Source organism: Odontesthes bonariensis, chromosome 17, assembly GCF_027942865.1.
Source record: "Odontesthes bonariensis isolate fOdoBon6 chromosome 17, fOdoBon6.hap1, whole genome shotgun sequence".
Taxonomy (NCBI): domain Eukaryota; kingdom Metazoa; phylum Chordata; class Actinopteri; order Atheriniformes; family Atherinopsidae; genus Odontesthes; species Odontesthes bonariensis.
Genome location: NC_134522.1, coordinates 9,267,731 through 9,287,848, shown reverse-complemented (window position 1 = coordinate 9,287,848; position 20,118 = coordinate 9,267,731). Strand labels below are relative to the sequence as shown.

General features: G+C 42.3%; 1 protein-coding gene and 1 long non-coding RNA gene across 4 annotated transcripts; one reads left to right on the top strand and one right to left on the bottom strand.

Moving 5' to 3' along the window:
- Positions 1-3,585: 3,585 nt before the first annotated feature.
- LOC142366106 (uncharacterized) lies at positions 3,586-4,555 on the bottom strand. Its single transcript, XR_012766719.1, has 2 exons — positions 4,431-4,555; positions 3,586-4,108 (listed from the first exon to the last, which is right to left on the bottom strand). It is a non-coding gene; the product is annotated as an uncharacterized LOC142366106 (long non-coding RNA).
- A 2,192-nt stretch (positions 4,556-6,747) lies between these two features.
- Positions 6,748-20,089, top strand: iars2 (isoleucyl-tRNA synthetase 2, mitochondrial). 3 transcript variants are annotated; one of them, XM_075448731.1, is made up of 24 exons: positions 6,748-7,145; positions 7,257-7,379; positions 7,484-7,637; positions 7,719-7,867; positions 8,055-8,104; positions 8,178-8,287; positions 8,396-8,483; positions 8,759-8,874; positions 9,378-9,547; positions 10,188-10,278; positions 10,395-10,546; positions 10,692-10,852; positions 10,979-11,081; positions 11,497-11,590; positions 14,432-14,512; positions 15,063-15,171; positions 15,869-15,971; positions 16,454-16,570; positions 16,674-16,805; positions 16,880-16,986; positions 17,079-17,224; positions 17,338-17,525; positions 18,911-19,055; positions 19,341-20,089. In XM_075448731.1, exons 1-24 carry the CDS (start codon positions 6,876-6,878, stop codon positions 19,484-19,486), a joined length of 3,105 nt encoding a protein of 1,034 aa, XP_075304846.1. In that variant the 5' UTR covers positions 6,748-6,875; the 3' UTR covers positions 19,487-20,089. The 3 variants fall into 3 exon arrangements, with proteins under 3 accessions (XP_075304846.1, XP_075304845.1, XP_075304847.1); XM_075448730.1 differs by having other exon boundaries at positions 17,335-17,525; XM_075448732.1 differs by lacking the exon at positions 14,432-14,512 and having other exon boundaries at positions 17,335-17,525.
- The last annotated feature ends 29 nt before the right edge of the window (positions 20,090-20,118 follow it).

The following is a 20,118-nucleotide window of genomic DNA, read 5'->3' as shown; positions in this document are numbered from 1 at the left end:
TCAGCAGCTGTTCTGTTGTCATCAGGACCAAGAGTCAAAGTAGATGAGGCTGGAATCAATGAGACTGGAAGAAAGAGTCTTAAGTGAGAATATTCTTTAATACTGTGTACACAGGGTCATACAGCTCGTATGTATCAGACGTAAGACCAAAGAAACCAGGTCCTATTTATACTCTAATACGGTACCTGAAAAACAACACGTCCGTCTTTAGGTGTTATTTTCTTCATATGGTTTCTCTAAGGAGAGTCCAGACATACTGGTGCCATGTTGACATGTCCTATGTTTTCTCTGAACCTACTGGTACCATACATCACAAGACTGACCCTTCCAAGGTCCTGCAGCCTCAATCAGGTCTGACTTCTCCCAAAACTTATTATCAGTTAGCTTTAACCAACACTTGGTTGGAATGAGGCAAATTATCCATGGCTAGCTCAATATTAAACAGTCAATATTAATAATATTAAACAGCTCTCATTATTTTCAAGTCACAGCACATTAATCAAGTAGTTGTTCATGAACCATCAACCTCCCTGTGAACTTTGAGGGCTCGGTTAAAACCAAATAAAATCTATTCTGTGTCACTGAGACAAACTGTGTCACCAGTGCAAGTAATGTAAAACAAACCAACACTGATATATATGGCTCTCTGTGGTACCGCATATATTTTTAACATACCAAGTACCTCCATGGTGTAATGAAGTTTACAGAAGTCATGATAATTTTACTAAGTTTTTGTGAAGCCAGGCTGTGGAAACCTTTCCCAATTAACTTCTCATGGAATCATTGGGATTCATCCTCGGTCTCAAAAGTTCCGTTCACATTAGCAGACTGAAGCAACTCAAAACCTATATTCATAATGTTGTGACTCATATCAGGGCTCTGTGGCTGCAGAAATCCAATCATTATTTCAGATGTTTAATCTGAAATGTGCCTATTTCATAGCAATAGTTGACATGTTTCAGTCTGAGCCAAAGTGATGAAGCAAATGTATTATAGGGATGCAATATATCTGCGACACTTCCCTCAAACAGTATGCATTCATATTCATTGCTATCATATCGTGCTTATACTGACTTCACTGTGTCACTTCCTTTAGAAGCTATGGCAAATGTGGAACAATGCAGGAAAACCTCAAAAAAATACTGGAAGTGATATCTGGTTTCAGCACCAACCTTTCACTGACTGGTTGAGTTACAAACTGAGTTTTTAAACTTTCCCTGTGACTCAAAGGAATGAATTCTGAAAAGTTTTAAGGGCCAACACGGGTTCTGAAAGCATGAAGTATTCATGTAAAATTACGAAGATTCAAAGCAACGTCAGCAACTGGTTTGAAATGCAGATTACTTTTCAGAGGAGTGGAACAGAGCAAGTAAGGGGACTGCATAGCTCTGTGGTGTTTCTCACCTCCCATGTGTACGTCTACCCCCCACCTTTCCAAACCAACAAGCTAACCTGAACTCCGTTTTTTCCTTGTGTTCCAGGTGGTTGGTGGGAGTTGGTGGAGTGGCCAAAGGGGAGGAGGATGAGGTGGTGCCTTAAGTGGTCACACTCTGATGGTCAACCTAAGCACAACTCTTCACTTGATCACCTGAACACACTCGAGTTTCATGGCTGCACTGCAGGAATGTGCCTTCTTTTGCTTTGTAGAGACTGCAGGGGAGGAGACAGAGATCGAAGATGAACAACTTTGGTCAAAAAACATATTCATGACGTAGAAGCTGCGGTTCTTGATGAAGTAGTGAGGATAGAAAGTTAGGATCACGGAGCAAAGGTCCTGATCTGAATCCAGCAGATAAGACGTGCTGGACAAAAGCACCTTTGTTGTGTGATCAGAGTGGGGTGCTATTCCCACACAGATCAGGAGTGGGGAGCAAAAACGGGTGAATTCCAGGAGTCGTTCCGAGAGAGGCCCTTTGATGGCAAAGCCCCCGCACCAGATGGTGGAGGAAGGGCTCACCGGCCCAATTATTCACTCCCTCTGTCAATTGTTGAAGTGGTTCTTTTTAATTAATCTTGGGCCCCATCCACACGTAGCCGGGTATCTGCTAAAACGAATATATTATACGTTTGGACCTGTCATCCACATGAAAACGCATAAAAACGCATCGTAAACGAATGTTTTTAAAAACTCCGGGCAAAGGCTATGTACACACGTAGCCGGGTATTTTTAAAACCGAATGTTTCCCCCCCTCCGTTTATAAAATAATTTGTATCCACATTACCTCGTTTTCGAAAAAAACACCTTCCACACATAACCGAACATCTGCGTTTTCACCTGTCTTGACAACCCAAATGCATTTGCTGTTTTGCGCAATCTGCCCTCGTCAGCTAAATAATAAAGTGTGCATGCAACTTTTTTGAGCACACTGACAGGTGATCGCATGACTGCCCCTCGATATGAGGACGTAATAATTCCGACAGCGACAGGAGTGAGGAGTACGACTTGGGCGTGTAAAATCAAGGCAGTAATAGCGCAGATTTGTTGTTTTGGCACATATTGTGACGTTCGAAAACGCAAAACTCCGGTTCTCTGTCTACACGCAGCTGCATAAACGGAGTACGCAGATGTTCGGTTATGTGTGGAAGGTGTTTTTTTTCGAACGAGGTAATGTGGATACAGATTTTTTTTATAAACGGAGGGGGGGAAACATTCGGTTTTAAAAATACCCGGCTACGTGTGGACAAGGCCTGAGATGAGAAAACGGAAGCTACTGCTGGATGTGGTTTAAGAGACCCTACAGATGAACACCCCCCTCCCATTTCATCAGAAAAGTTCCTGTTTGGCAGTTTAGTTTCAACATTACACTTGTGTAAACTGCAACCTGCACAGTGACAGGCCTAAGACTACAGGATTGAGCCTCATACGTTTTACATTTGAAGGTGGCAGATCAACTTTCCACTTCCACAAATGCAAAGATTAACTTTGCCAAGCAATACTTTAACATCTGGTTAAAGCAAACATAAGTCGATTGTCTTTTCCTGGTTTTAAACTGAGGTTGACCTGCAAAAAAAAAAAAAAAAAAAAAAAAAAAAATTTGAACTGAAAGATTTAAAATGTAAACTAGTATAAACCGAGTCATTCAGTTTGAGTCAAAAGAGTTAAACCATTTCCCCTGCAGTTGCAAAGTTACTCACCACTGCTTGAATAAAAGGTGCCGCCTTTTTCCTCCCCAAAGTAGTTTCACTGAATTCAGACCTAAACCAAAAAAGGCAAATGGGATGCCCGTTTAAAGTTTAATTTTCTTGTATCGAAATGAGTCTCACTCAATTTAGAGTAGGTCAACCCTTCCTTGACAGCAGGGCGGGCCAAATTCGGTCCTCGAGGGCCACTGTCCTGCAGGTTTTAGACATTTCTCCGCTTGAGAAAAAATGGAGCGCGCCAAAAGATTGTCAATTTCTGCACAAGCCGGCTAATGATGCATAGAATTGAATCAAGTGTGCTGAAGCAGGGAAACAGCTTAAACCTGCAGGACAGCGGCCCTCGAGGACCGGGTGTGGACACCCCTGCGTCACTTAGAGGAAAGTTGCAAGTTTAGGGAAAGGAAAAAAAAAAAAAAAAAAAATTACAAAAACGTCACGACAAACTTGGTCACTTATAGCTTTATTTTTCAAAATTAACAAGTCTAAAAATCACCCAAAATTTGTACAATAGCTTTCCAATCGCGTAAAGCTTCGATGTTAAATAATTGAAGTGTCACATCACACAGTACCTTACAAAAACATCCTACACTAGAGGATTTCACAAAGTGATTTTTAATTTTACGACTAATATTCATCCGGTGGAAAAAAAAAAAAAAAAAAAAAAAAAAAAAAAGGCCCCAGCAGTCAAAACTGGGCGAGTTTCAAACGCTGAGCTCCGGGATGTGTGCGCGCCGAATTCATTTTCACCCCACCACCAAGTCCAAATATGTTTTATGGAGAGATCCCCCCCTCCTCCAGGCCATGTTGCATCGACACTCCAGCTGTGCCGACAGCACCAGTCCAGTTACAGAGACCAGTCGAAGAGGAGAGAGGCTGCCGAAGCCAGGGGGATCAGCAAGGTGAGGGTGGCGGCACTCCAGGAGCACGAGCTGCTGTTCGTGCCGTTAATGGACTCCGCACTGGCCAGCTGCCAAAAAACACACATACCAGTTAGAGTGGCCCACAATTAGAAAACATTTCAGAGTTCCTCCGGCACAAGTTTCTTGGGTATAAACGTCAACTCAATTGGGTCAACAAACCTGCTCCATTTAAAGCCACAATGTAATTCTAATGTTCTAACGGGAATAAAGAGGGAGAGTAGAGTCTAAATTTTGTTTCTGAGGGAATTACACTTAAATATCTGAAAACATTCTGACCAAAAAGAACCCACAACTACGAGATCAATGCCTTACTATCAAAAAAAGTTAATGTTGAAAACGGATAAAAGCGAATCAAAGGCAAAGACGCACCTGTGATGTGAACTGGAGAGCCAGAAGAAGAAAAACTGCGAGGAACAGGATGCACAGCTTGTTCATCTTGACGGTGGTGTGTCTGCAGGACTTCGGTTAACTCTTGTAGAGAATGAAGAAGAAGCGAATGCAGGGAAGAGACGCAGCTCTGAGTTTTTATAGTAGGACTGACGTCATCAGCCAACACACTACACCTGCTGCCGACCTGCTGCATTCAGGCCCGTCTGAAAAACACCGATAAAGTGAGAACACACAGCGAGTCATTTATCCTCAGTGTTCAAATCTGTTGAAAAAATCAAAAGATTTCATTAGAAATACTTACAAATACTCTTGGGAGCTGCTATTAAGTGTATCACAATAAGATGGTTAAAGCCAGAACCACCAACATGTAATGTATGGCTTAAAAAAGTATGGGAATCGTATGAGATGGAGCGAATTACATATGCAATAAGGTTACGAAGACCCATATTTATAAAGAGATGGAACCCTGTAATGTGTTTATTAATGCAATAAGAGAGGTGTGCTTTAGTTGTAATTATTACTTTCATTTACTTTGTTTATTCATTTACCTACATCATTTTTACCCTCTTTTTGTGTTTTTCTTTATTTATTCATGTGTGTATTTAGTCTTATTTATTTGTGTAGGATAAGTTGAAGTGGATATCTAAGCAGCTGTGATGGTGTAAAGTATAATGCAAAAAAATGTAAAATGTAAACGTGTACTGTTTGTATGGAATGGAATACCTTTGTGAAAAAAAAAAGTCATTCTCATTTTTATTGTACATCCTCATCTATGACCACGAGGTTTACTTGAGGTTCCCAGAGTTTCTAAAAGTAGAATGGGAGGCAGAGCCTTCAGTTATCAGGCTCCTCTATTGTGGAATAAGCTGCCAGTAAATGTCCGGGAAGCAGACACCCTTTCCACTTTTAAGACCAGGCTTAAAACTTTCCTTTTTTATAAAGCTTATAGTTAGGTCTGCTGAATCTGCTAGTGTGTCTTGTTCTGCCTCCACCTCTGGCACCCTCTATACTTTCATTACCCCCTACCCGAACCAGGGTTTGAATCCCATTCCCGGCTATCTTACCTCTTTTATTTCTCCCCCTACCCGAACCAGGGTTTGCATCCCCACCCTGCTGTGACTGGTGTGCAGTTGGTGAGAGTGAGTTGTATGGCTTTGTTTTTGCTGGTATTTTTAGTGAATATAGGACTGTTTAGGTGAATTTGTCTGCTGTATCTGCTAGTGTGTCTTGTCCTGCCTCTACCTCTGGCATCTTCTATACTTTCATTACCCCCTACCCGAACCAGGGTTTGCATCCCATTCCCGGCTATCTTACCTCTTTTATTTCTCCCCCTACCCGAACCAGGGTTTGCATCCCCACCCCGCTGTGACTGGTGTGCGGTTGGTGAGAGGCTGAGGTAGCTTGTGGCTGTAAAAAGAGGGTTGTTGTGGTGTGAGGAGCAGATCTATATAGGGAGTATAGGGAATTACTCACTGAGTCTGGTCCTTTATTTATTTATTTTTTCGTTAGCACAAGTTTCTTGTGTTTACCTTGAATAGGGATGGCTCAGGTAATCCTGAAACATCCCATGGTTAAGCTGCTATAGGCCTAGACTGCTGGGGGGCCTCATCTGTCACACCTTTCCTCACTTTACTCTCTTTATGTATATGTGATATTATTGTGGTCATTAACTCGTGTTTCCCTGTTCCAACAGATATCCTATGAATGGTGTTACAGTGCCAGTGCCGCCGCGCATTTGTTGTATTTGGCGCTATATAAATAAAAATTAAATGAATTGAGTACTGATACTTAACAGTTTAATAATGAGCAAAAAATACTGTCTGAGTAAAAACATTGACTTACTGTGACGTAGTGTTTAATATATTGCTGATCATTATTGATAATTGAGTTTTGCTCTTTAAAGGGCTTTCGTTTTACTTAGGAATAACATTACTCCCTTTGTTTCTCTTTATTTGTTTAGCTCATTTCCCTATTTTGAATATCCTAATGGGATGAATTTAGTACTTTTTTCGTGACTTTTCATAATGTTTTACCCCATTTAACCACTAAGAGGTGACAAAAATGACGATATCCTGGCTGAATATTTAGTTTTATAATAATAAAAATAATTGGAAATAGTGTTGTTCTATCAAACCTTCAACCACATCATTTGGGTAACATATTTAACTATTCTGCATATTAACAAAGTGTTTTCTGAAAGGTAGATAAATAGTATTCTCCACATACGCCTAAAATGGAGCAAACATGACCTCACTGGCTTTCCGTAGTTGTCCTCTCTGTAATTTGTTCCGGAAGAAACAAGCTTCACAACCAGGAGGGCAGAACATGACAACACCAGACGAGTACGCTGGAACAACGCAGAAATAAAGGCTCCACTTTCTGGTTTTGTGCTTTCATTTGTCCGCGGAGCTCCGTCGCCTCTCCATGCTGCTGTTCCGGGTTTCAGCAGTGAGCCAGACGCTGGCGAGATGGGGACAGAGGTCACACCGGGGAGGCGGCCTCCTCGTCCACCGTGCTGTCTCCTTCAGTTCCAGCCGCTGTCATGGTGTCGGCTCGGCAGAGGGCAGCGCTCAGCCCGCGGAGGCTGGCTCCGCTAAGGCTCTGTACCGAGACACGGTGCTCCTTCCCCGGACTGAGTTCCCCATGAAACTGACCGGACAGAAACTTCTGGACCGAGAACTCCAAATACAGCAGGTGGGTCGAAATATGTCCTGATACATAAAATCTTAGAATTGAATGAAGGGGTTTGACTATAAACTCCCTATTAATGCTTGTTTTTTGTCATCTTGCTCACTGATTCTGCAGGAGAGTGGGTTTGCAGATTTATACTCATGGCAGAGAGAGAGGAAGGCTAAGAAAGAGTTTTGCCTTCATGATGGACCCCCATATGCCAATGGAGACCCACACGTTGGACATGCACTCAATAAGGTAATTTATTATTTTTACTAGTTTATTAGTTTTTACTTGTGTCACATGTTTGAACTTTTGGAGGTTATAAAAGCTCATGGTAACAAAGTAATGATTCATTTCAGATCCTGAAAGATATTCGTAACCGTTTTGAGCTGCTAAGGGGGCGGCAGGTCCACTACATCCCAGGCTGGGACTGCCACGGCCTGCCCATCGAGCTGAAGGCTCTGGGAGAACTGGGCACCAGTGGCCTCAGTCCGCTGCAGATTAGACAGAAAGGTGAGGATGTACAAATGGTTGCCTGATTAGCGCGTGGATTTGTTGCTGCTATAATGTTTTTTGTTTTTTTATCTTATTTAGCTCGGGAGTTTGCAGAAAAGGCAATAGGTCGGCAGAAGGCTGCATTCCAACGCTGGGGGGTGATGGCCGACTGGGAGCAGTGCTACTACACATTTGATGGGACCTTTGAGGCAGCTCAGCTGAAAGTCTTTCAGGAGATGCACAGCAAGGTGGGCAGAGATGTGTTCTTCAAGATTTCTTGATGCTAAATGGGCATTTAACCTCGATGGTAATATTAATAGTTCGTGTAAAACAAGCTGGTGGTACTGTAACAACAACAGAGAGGGACTGAAACAAAGATAATTGAACTCTGAATGGAAGGTTTCACAATTGTTATCCTTCTGTGTTGCTCTGCAGGGTTTCATTTACCAGGACTACAAGCCTGTCTTCTGGTCACCTTCATCCAGGTACTGCATTAACACACTGGCCCATCTTTAATGTCTTCTTTTAAAGCTACAACCAGTCTTTGTGTCCTTACAGAACAGCCCTGGCTGAGGCAGAGTTGGAGTACAACCCCGAACATGTGAGCAGAGCCATCTATGCCACGTTTCCTCTAATCAAGCTGCCGCCAAAGATCGCCTCAGAAGAAGGTAATTCAAACGCACACATACAGGTGGTTAAAAACTTCTTGAAAGGATTTAAATCTGTCCCAGTGGTGAATCACCTGACTGTGTGTGGGTGCACGTGTGCCTCCGTAGGTCTTGACAGTGTCTCTGTGTTGGTGTGGACCACCCAGCCGTGGACCATCCCTGCTAACCAGGCAGTGTGCTACATGCCAAACGCCCAGTAAGAATCTGAACCACTAACTGATGAAATAAGATCATAGTTAATTTGTTAAGCTCTCTGCTTTCAGACAGCTAAATTTTAAAACATTTAAAACAAACAGTTATGGTGTAATTTCTCTTGTTAGCTACATTCCTTAGGCTGAGTCAGACTAAGGCTGAATATAGTGTTATTACAGGACAAGATGCATCCGAACCCATGAATAATGATTAACTTGTGGTACCATTGCAGTATGTGGTGATTTTTCTTTAAGTAACTGGCCTCTTTCTGGTTTGCAGGTACTCTCTGGTAAAGAGGGCAGACAATTCTCAGCTGCTGTTGGTAGCGACTGAGCGCACAGCTAGCCTGGCAGCACTGCTGGGCACCGAGCTGCAGAGTGTAGGCTCCTTCACAGGTGACCCTCACACGCTTGTGTCTCTTTTGTTCTGCACATCATTAGATCTGAATAAACAGATTTAGAGGGAAAAAAAGAAGAAAGCATCAGAGAGCTTTTAAAAACATGATTTTCATTGTGGGATTATCGCTCATTTAATTGAGCTCTGTTTTAAAAGTGTGTGTAGGGCCAGTAATATACTTCTATATGATTAGAATAGAACAAAAAAATAATTTATTCATCCCCCAATGGGGGAAATTCAAATTAGTCAAGTAGCTCAAAATATTATTAATATTTACAATGATTGTATATTAAAAACAACAATAATAATACAAATTCTAATAAAAATACTACTACCAACTAATAATAATAATAAAAATAAATGACTAAATAAAATAAATAAATAAATATATATATGAAATTATATAAATTATATAAAATGTATCAAATAATTGTATCAATTACTGCACTGCTCAGATACTTCATATCAGGAATGGACACATTTTTCTCTTCTTCTTCAAAAGGTTCCCAACTTGAAGGCGGGATCTGTAAACATCCCACAATTCCTGACAAGGAAGTCCCGTTATTGCCGGCCAATCATGTGACGATGGGAAAAGGAACCGGATTGGTCCACACGGCGCCAGCTCACGGCATGGACGATTACAGTGTGGCTTCACAGTTTAAACTGTCAGTGGTATGTTCTGGTCTTTAAAAAGCAAACCTGTCAGGAATCAAGAAAAGCAGCTCGTTTGTATGGTGCCTGCTGAGTCGTTTACTGCAGTCTCAACACATACGTTGCTGACGTGTTCAACCGTAAGGAAGGCCGGGGCGTTTGCAGAACTTTTTGCATTTCTTTAAAAAAAATAAAAATAAATTTTATGGTTCAGCATTGGACAGCACACGAGTGAGGAAGCATCATCTGTTACCAAATAACAATTACAAGGAAACTCATTTGTACTCATTTAACAGCCAGCTATTACCGCAGCCTCATAGAGACAAATGAGACAAACAACCATGCACGCTCACACTCACTCCTCGAGACAATTTAGAGAAGCCAATTAACCTAACATGCCTGTTTTTTTTTTTTAAACATGCATGCAGACCCAGCAAGCTACTGCATTAGTGGGCTTTTGTACATTTTGCGCTGCAGGCTCATCATCAGTCAGATCGGTGGCCTACTCTCTCACGGGTCCCCTTTACTGCTCCATGTTGGAGTTGGCTTGTTCTAATAGATGAAACTCTTTTGTGTCATTAAAAATGTTTTAAGGCCATAAAATTCAAAAACCCAAAGAACAAATCAAGATGATGGTATGTGTGTTTTTCTTTGGTTAAAGGAGTGCATGGTGGATGAAGATGGCAAGTTCACGGAGTTAGCCGGACCTGAGCTTCAGAACCTGTCTGTGATGACAGAAGGCACTGACAAAGGTAGATGATCTGACATTAATGGATCACTGGCTGCGGGTTTGTGCTATATCTGCGTCTGTTTTTTATTCTTTCCATCATCTATGGTCTTATGGATCCTACTTTGCTGCTTATGTTAGTGATTTCCATGCTGAAGGAGAGCGGGGCTCTGGTGCTGGAAGAGCCGTGTGTCCACAGCTACCCATACGACTGGCGAACAAAGAAGCCTGTTGTGATCCGACCAAGCAAACAGTGGTTCATCAACACGGCTTCGCTCAAAGACAAAGCCAAGGTAAACCTGACTTACTGTTGTGGTTTGTCTGCGATGCACAGAAAGAAGTTTGTTTTGTTCTGTGGGATTACGTCTCAGTGATACTTTACATTTGTGGTTCATCTGCAAGGAACAATGGAGTGTCTACGTGTGTGTGTGTCTGCAGGAGGCGCTGCAGAAGGTGCGTATTCTGCCTGAGTCGGCGCGGGGCAGCCTGATGGCCATGCTGGACAGACGGACCTACTGGTGCATCTCCAGACAGCGAACCTGGGGGGTCCCGATCCCTGTCTTCTACCACAAAGATACTGGAGAGCCTCTCATCAACAAGTGAGCTGACGCCACGTTTGGACGTTTTACGTTTGGACCCAAAGCCACCAATCCACACACGTTCCATTTTTTATCGAGCTGTAACAGACAAACTTTAGACAATGACCGTGTGTCTGTTGTGTGCAGAAATACGGTGTCCCACATAGCAAAGCTCTTCAAAGAAAAGGGCAGTGACTGTTGGTGGGAGCTTCCCATTGAGACTTTGCTGCCACCAGAGGTGATTAAGAAGGTGAGTACATTTCTGAATCTTGTATTTGCGATCTAAAAAATTGATGTGTCAGCTGTTTGAACTCTAAGAAGCATTGATGTTGACTATATTCTAAGTTTCTGAGGCCGGTTGTTCCGATCATCTCATCTCGTGGGGATATTGAGGACCGTGTGCAAAATAAACTGCTTTGTGGAGCAATTGGTACTACATAGCAAGGCTACAGTAGTATTGTCTGTGTTGTACTTTTTAGCTGTTCCCCAAAGGTCAGAGCTTTCAAAACATCTTGTTATGATCAGCCGTGCAAATGTGAGTCGGGCTGAACCAAAGTTATACTCTTTAATGTCCATGAAATGAATGCCCAGCCAGCAGCTGCTTAGTGCGGCTTTAAGCATTTAGGCTAAGAACCGTTCTAATGTGACTTTTTTTTTTTTCCCAGAGTAAAGCAGGTCCAGTGAGTGACTATGTTCGCGGAGAGGATGTCCTGGACATCTGGTTTGACAGTGGAGCATCGTGGGCAGCTGTACTTGAAGGTACGTCTGCAGTTCTGCAATTCCTATAGACAGATGCAACATCTTGGCTGGTAAATAAACTTACTGTTCATCCTATCATGGTAAACTGTGGCTCTGGGGACTTCTACTGTAGCAAGAAGTACCTCAGAGGCAGTAATGGTAATTATATGCCATATTTAATACAGACACAAAACTATTACAGCTTGTTGAAATCAAAACGGAAGCTCAGTGAGAAGATGGATGTCTTCCGTTAAAAGAGTACAAAGCACTCATTCAGTCACACTGACATAGTAATGACTGAGTAATTATTGTTAAGGACACAATGTTTTGTATTTTAGGGTGCTTCACATCATAATCCATGTTTCAGTTTTTGAATGACTGGTCATTACAACATCATGATGGAGTCCAGGGTCAGAGTGTCTACATCAGCGCCTGTTGTTATTTTGTAGTAAGCTGCATTTGTGAGATCTTGTGAATTTGGATTATGAACATTAAAGGATACATATTCTTTTTTTTTTTTTTTTATGCACAAGTGGACACTATATCTTGAGGTCTTAAAGAAAAGACTGTGGCATGCTTTGGTCAAAATGCCACAGAGAGGGAGTACAACAGCTCCCTTCCCAACCTTGCCTTCACAACTCTGTTTATATTAGCTGGTTGTGGGGGGTGCAGTTCGCTACGTAACTCCACTCTAATCCACAACTAGATAGGGGCTTGGTTAAGGTTAATCAAGCCTGTTCTTTTTTTAAATATAAGTAAGACCTAAAGGTAACTTCTGAAGTAAATGTAACATCTGACTCAAATTAAACAGTTAACCAAGTACTAATAGAGCATTATTTGTTTCTTAAGTTTTTTTTCTTTTATAACTACTGGTGAGAATTTTGTTGTTAATGAAAAACAAAAAGTTCTGACTTCCCAATTTTTTCGGTTGGTATAAAGAATGCGGCATCAGTCTGAAGTTGGATGGGGTTAGGGTTGGATGATTCCATTCTGCGCTTATACTGTGATGTAACAGTACCCTGCACATATGACTGGCTCACTGAATAAGAAATGTTCTTACCAAACCGGACCCAAACAAAGTACCTGGGTTATATTCAGAGTTTTTTTTTAGTTTTTTTTTTTTTAGTTAAGAGTGACGAAAACACTAAATATATGTTCTCAAGCATAAAAAGATCATTTTTATCATAGTATTTGTCCTTTAGTACACATTTTCTCCACATGTTATGTATGTTCCAGTTTCCATTCTGAAAGCCATAATCTGATATTGTACAGTAGTGTGTTGATGTTGCTTTTTAAGGCTTCGGTCCCTGCTCAGATCCTCAAGGTTGTTTACAGAGAAAAAGCTCCCAGAATGCAAGCTTTTAAATGTCTTTAATCAAGTCTGCCGTCATTAGATTGATTGCAGAGAAAGCTACTTTGCAGTACCTGATGTAGTCCACCACAACTAGAAAGCTGCTTTGTAAGGTGTCATTAGCTAAATCAGCAGTTGGCTGGTTGCAGTCCTGGATTAGGAAACGGCAGCCTCAGCATACCTTGGACCCTGGATAAGGTGTTTTCAACACCCCATCAGTGAGTTGGAGCCGTGACCGTAACTGCTTACAACACAGTCTGCCCTAAAGAAAAGTGAGGGGTGAAATTCCCTCAGCAGACACCTCGAGTTCAAAGCTTCCACTTTGTCTTGCAAATGATGATGGATTGACAGGACTCTGAGGATCTTTCGACTTCTGCCTGGAGAAGTTTTGACCGTCTGGATAAAGGTTAAAAAGCTAGAAAAACGTAATAGTTGGGTTATGTGAGCAAGTTTTAGAACGCTGCTTAGTCAGAAAGCATCAAAGATGCCCAACAGCTTTTGTAGTTGGCCGAGTTTTCTTTGCTTCCAAATTAAGGTTGGAAAGTGCTCACATAATGGGGATAAATTTACATGTCATTTGATGCTTTGTGCCTGAAACATACTGATCTCCTGAAACTGAGAAGCTTCTTTGAATGGAGATGTGTGAAGATTTAAAAAAATCTTATTGCAAAGAGCAACAAGGTATCTCCAATCAAGATGTGAGTGCTGCAAGAAAGTGTTCGACAGGTTTTCTGTGATAAACCCTGTACTGTTCTCATGAAGTCGAGTCACAAACAGGGTCCAGAGTGGTTATAAGACAGTGTCCCACTAGTTATCGGATTACCCAGGACACGTTTTAGGTTGGTCTAAACTGCCTCCTGCACTCTTTCATGCAACTTCTTTGCATCACCTTTCTCTGCTCAAAGGATGTGCAGCTTTATTTTATATATAGCTCATCCTGTTTTGATTTACACATTTGAGACGGAGTACATTTGTTTTGTAAATGTACCCTACCCCTACCCGAACCAGGGTTTGCATCCCATTCCTGCTTTTCTTACCTCTTTTATTTCTTCCCCTACCCGAACCAGGGTTTGCATCCCCACCCCGCTGTGACTGGTGTGCAGTTGGTGAGAGGCTGGTTGGTTATCGCACTTACTCTAGCACTAGTTTTGCTCTTAGCTGTTTGGTACTGGAAGGAAATGCACTTATGATTTCTTGTGACCTGAAGTTCTTTTGCCTACCGATGTTGAACGCACTTATTGTAAGTCGCTTTGGTTAAAAGCGTCTGCAAAATGACCGTAATGTAATGTAATGTAAAAGCTCTGAGAAATCCCCCTCTGTCATTTGCTCACGCCACATTTGCTGTTTTATGTTTTCACGTTTTGATTTTTGGCTCCAGAAATGGTTTGTGGTATCTGTCGTGTCGGGGGCCAGGTTTTGTTAAAGTTCTAAAGTTCATGTTGCATCGATGTGCTTTTTCTGGCTCGACTTGTTTCATCACTCTCTGTGTCTTGATGTTTTGTAACTTCCAGAGGAGATGGAGGGAGACTCTGAGGAGCCTGAGTCACGTCTCAGCTGGCTTCCAACTGCACTACGCAAACCTCTGGTCACAGGTCGTTGGAACATTCACCTGCAGGGGGCGACACTCAGGCTGTTTATCCCGTTGCTTCTTCTTTTTGCCTTTACACACTGTTACCAAACACGGAAGCAGGACATTAAAAAGTCTCTCCTCGGTGTCCAGCATGAGCCCCTTTTCCTTCTGTTTGCCTCTTTCTCGCCTTTGCATGCAGGATTTCCGCAGAGCACCTGCTTTTGGAAAACACTTTGGCTGGATGGGCCCAGACTCTGCTTTTTTTCTGTCACTCTTCTCTGTGGATTGATGAAGGCTGGAGATGTGTGACAGACAGACAGCTGCTGTCCGTGTGGAGTTTCTAAGCATCCTGAATAGGAATGGTTCCAAAGCTTTTCTGTGTTCTGAGACTCGGTTGTCTTGAGCAGTGTTCATGGGTTGTTTTTCAGACTAACAATAGCTGGCGTCTCCTGTCTTCTTCCAGGCGCATCTTTTTACTGGGACACGCACTAACCTTTTCGTTTGCCTCCTTTCTCATGTCACTGAATGTTTACTCACCATCTCCTAAACCCCCCCCCCCCACTCCCCTGCAGAGTCAGACTCCAGAGCAGATGCATATGTGGAAGGAAAGGACCAGCTTGGAGGCTGGTTTCAGTCATCACTACTCACCAGTGTAGCCGTCAGGAACAAGGCACCTTACAAGTGAGTGTCCCATCTGCTTCCTGTGGTCTTTGATGATTTACATTGTGAAACAGAGCTGATGCTGACCATTCATTAATTTGCTGCACATTAGTTTTGATCATGTTTAGCTCTTCATGGTTCTGTTCTTATCCTGTTCTTAACTCCCTCCATTGGCTTCCTGTCCTTTATAGAATTGATTTTAAACTTTTAACGTTTGTTTTTAAAGCTCTTAACGGCCTCGCCCCATCATATTTATCTGAGCTTTTAACAGTCCGCAAACAAATCAATTTTTGCTGGAAGTGCCCAGGTCAGAATACAAACACTGGGGTGATCGAGCCTTTTCTGTCGCTGCCCCCGGGCTCTGGAATAAGCTCCCCGTCATGCTGCGTCTTATTTCTGACCTGGGCCTCTTCAAATCTAGGCTAAAAACCTACTTATTTAGGATTGCATTTAATACCCAGTAGTATGATGACACTTTTATCTTATTTTATCATATTCAATTTTGTTGTATTTTATTGCTTTCACTGTTTATTGATTTTATTTTATTTTACTTATTCTTCTCTTTATTTATTACCTGCTGTAAAGCACTTTGGTACACCGTAAGGATTGTCTGTAAAGCACTTTGGTACATTTACATTTACATTTACATTCTTCTTACATCATTTGACTTTATTTCTCCAGACAAAAGCGTCTGCCAAATCAGTGTAACGTGTTTCAGGTCTCTGGTGGTCCATGGCTTTGCAGTCAGTGAGAAGGGGGAAAAGATGTCCAAGTCTCTGGGAAATGTCGTGGATCCTGATGAAGTGATCAACGGAGGAAAGGTGAGATCAGAAGAAGAGAAGCTGAGAGGAGGCTTTGGAGAAAGTCTGCTGGGATTTTGCTAGTTTTACTCCTAAAGCGCACTGGGATGACAAGTTACTGAAATTGATGAAAGCTAGAAGAGAAAACTGTCGTTTACAGGCAAAGAATAAATACGTACAGTACATTAGATACAACTGAAGGTCCCGATGCATGTCTCAGGTCTTGTGTCGGGTCTTTGCCGTTTTTTTTTTTTTTTTTAATTTTTTAGGACATATTTTATAGTCCTGACACAAATATAAAGAAAATATGGGTGGCTCAAGACTTTTGTGCAGAAAGTGAACAAATGAATGACAATCAATTAAAAGGATTATTTTCTGTTCCTCTTTATATTATTTTTTTATTTATTATTTATTGTGGTGCTTCAGTCATTCTATATAACAAATAAAGCTCAAACTGACGTAAAAAAGCAGACTTGCTTTCTCTCACGTCTTGTCTTTGTCAGGATGCACCAGCGTACGGGGCAGATGTGCTTCGTTGGTGGGTGGCAGAATCAAACATCTTCTCTGAAATCCAAATCGGGTCCAATGCCCTCAACTCGGCCCAAGACAGCATCAGCAAGGTACTGAAGCCGACTAGATACAGCTTCTGCGTGTTTGTGAAAGGTACCCAGCTGCATGTCACTCCCCCTCCCGATCACGCCGTTTCCTGTCTTTATCTTCCAGCTGAGGAACACTCTCAGGTTCCTGCTCGGCAACCTGCAGGGCTTCGACCCTCGTGTTCAAGCTGTGGACCCCAAACAGATGCACTACATTGATCAGTACATGTTGCACCTGCTCCGCGAGTACAGCATGAAGGTGTGTTGAAGGTGGACTCTCATCCCATGTTCAAACCTTTCCTGTTGCTGACTGAAACGAGGGTCTGTGTGCAGGTTACGGACGCCTACAGTGAGTTTGATGGCGGCAGGGCCATCCGTGTCCTCCAAGCCTTCATCACCAGAGACCTCTCCAGTTTTTACTTCAGCATCATCAAGGACAGGTGCAGCTTCTCCTCAGCGTGATCACAACATATTTAAAGTTTTGGATTTACCCTGCTTGCCTCCGTCTGTTACTGACGTGCCCTTCAAACAGGTTGTACTGTGATCCTGAGGACTCGTTGGGTAGAAGATCATGTCAGACCGCTTTAGAAGAGATTCTGGATGGCGTGACCCGCTCCATTGCTCCCATCCTGCCACATCTAGCTGAAGAGGTCTACCTCCATGCACCAGGACGTGACGGTACGTGTCTGTTGGTTTGTGTAGTCGCTCCACTTAGCTTTGCAACAACACAATCTGCGTGCGTATTACATGGTTGCTTGCTAACAAGAGAATTCACAAACTGTCCACAGAAGGGGAGACGCTGTTCAAAAGTGGATGGATCAAAAGTAGCTCTGTGTGGCGGCAACCAGGATTGGAGGAGGCTGTGGAAGGGGCTTGTGCAATCAGGGACTCCTTCCTGTCTTCAATTCCTGGCAAAAATGCAGCACAGTATGACCTCACTATTGCCATCGAACCCGGCCTTCTGTTTGAGCTCATGGAGGTAAGTCGAATGATTCAACGCAAACGGAGGTGGTGGACGTTTCTTTTTAAAATGACCAAATGTGAGCACATTTGTATGATAAGTTGCCCTTCAGTCCAGAGTCCAGACTAAACATGGAGAGGCAGCATTTAGCTGTTATGCTGCAAACAAGTGGAACAAACTGCCAGTGGAGATTAAACTTTCACCAAATAGAGACATTTTTAAATCCAGGTTAAAAACATTTCTTTTCTCATGTGTCTATGCGAGAAATCTGCACGCTATCTTTAATTTATCTGGACTGTTGCTTGTTTTTAAATTATTTTATTTGTTTCTCTTTATATGCCTTTATGTATTTTTAATGCTTCCTCCACTCCCTGCTGCAATGCTTTTATTTCATGTGAAGCACTTTGAATACAAATAAATTTGATTTGATAAGTTCCAGAGTTGAATAAGATTATAGGACCAATGAGAAAATGTATACATGCATGTAAATGGGTTAAAAATGTCTTCCAAGTTAATATGTTGCTGATTTAATGATGTTCTTCTAAGGTAGTGATACGTTTCACTGTTACATAGTTAACACCCCGAGATTCTATTAAAAATAAATTAATTTTCATACTTTAGTTAAAGGTGGGGTATGAGATGTTTTCTCGAGCATTTTTTTATCATATTGTCTGAAAACCTCCTCACAACCCCATTGCACCCACTAAAATAGAATGTTTGGAAAAAAAACGAAATCTTTTAGTCCATTGTAGAGGGTGTAGCAAGAGGAAATGTCTGACCAATAGAAGTAATGATGAGAGTTACTTCTATTGGATTCTGACACGCCAATCAACCGTCAGCCCCCCTCACCCCTCCCCCTGCGCGTTCACAGACTCGTGACTCGTTCATGTGTTTTGAAGGCGTGGTTTCGAGGGGTGGGTTGAAGGGAGAGGCAAGATTGTGTATTTTCAAAAGTATAGCTTGCAGAAACCGTTCTTCCAAGATCTCATCCCCCACCTTTAAGAAACCTGCTCACAACAAATCCTCATATGGTATTTATAGATTCCTGTAAACTACATTGGGTTCAGTACATTAACTTGTAAATATATATTCTGTATATTTCTGTAAATATTCTACGTTCAGTGTTTCCCAAAACGTTTCTCCATATTATTCTCCTGTCATAATAATATTGATGAGTGTTTCACAAAAAATTCATTGTCAAGAAAAAAAAACATACCAAATTTGACCAGAATGACACATTTTAGGCACCAGTGAAAATGTTTGAAAATAAACTTTAACGCTCTGCAGGACACCTCGCAGGTATAGAAGTTCTGCAGGGACCAGGGTTAAGGATTCATCAGGTCATGTTAGCTACGGCAGCAATGGGCCCGTTTACTCGCACCCACCCTCCTCTTCTCTTTCAGTCTCTGCAGGAGGAGCCCTCCTCCACCACCTCCCAGCTGGCTGAGCTGATGATGGCGGCTCGGGTCAGCCTGGTGAGCGAGCTGCCTCGTGACCTGCCCCCAGATGCCCAGGTGAACCGCGGTACCTTCCTCATCAACCTGGAAGGTGAGGAAAAGGGAGCTGTTATATCGTTAATACGCCCGTCTTACAGTGGACATTTACAGTTAGGAAACTGCTGTATACGCCAAGAGTTTTCCTCTACTCCACCGCGCTCACTCAGTCTTTTTGTGTAGCTTTGTTAAATTCTGCATCATTATGTTATTTAATCTCATACAAGTTCAGCAAAGATAACCAGATATTGCTAAACTAAATACATAAATGGTCTGTCTTAAGGTATTTATTAGTTTGTGAATTTGTGAAAATCATTTTGTGTGTTTATGTGTGTGTTAGGTGGTTTTATCCGTGAGGACAGTGGCTACAGTATAGCCGTGGCACCCACTTCTGCCGCCCGTTGCCCGCGGTGTCGCCGCTACACTGCGAAATCTGCAGACTGCCTGTGCCCCCGCTGTCAGAACATCGTCTCGCAGGCTCACTGAGAGGCCCGTCACCATGGAAACCAGCACGCATCGTCCTCATCAAGAAGTTACCCTTGATGGCTGAGCAGGCACGAAGGTTTTACACTCCCAGTGGAAACCGTCACTCACTGGACCGGCCGTCGCAAGCGTGAATCCACAGCTCCCCACAGGGTTTGCTTCAAAAGAGAATGGCCTGGTAACAGATAAAGCATCCATAACTTCAGCTGTTTTATGCACTCACGTTTCCTCAGTGGTAGGTGTGAACTGCGGAATCAAAATGTCCAAAGCCGCAATCAAATCCTGCACAGGAGAGGTTGTTTACTGAAAATATAGCTGAGAAGGAAGACCGTGATTTATTTTTGAGTCTAGAGGAGATGTGGGTCACAGGGCTTTTGTTTTTCTTTTTAAATGTTTATGGCAGAATAAGTCACGACGATGTGTGTCACTATGTGACCTCAGTAGACAATTTCTTCTCCAGAAACTTAGATGAGGAGGGTTCTCAAACATCTTCTTTGTATAAATTATGTTCCTTGTAAACTTCCTCAATAAATTAAAGAGTTTATGGAGGAGCTGACTCTGGATTATAAATAAATGGAACTTTATCTCTATGGTCTGAGTGTAAGGAAAGTGAAGCTGCATCAACACAACAAAGC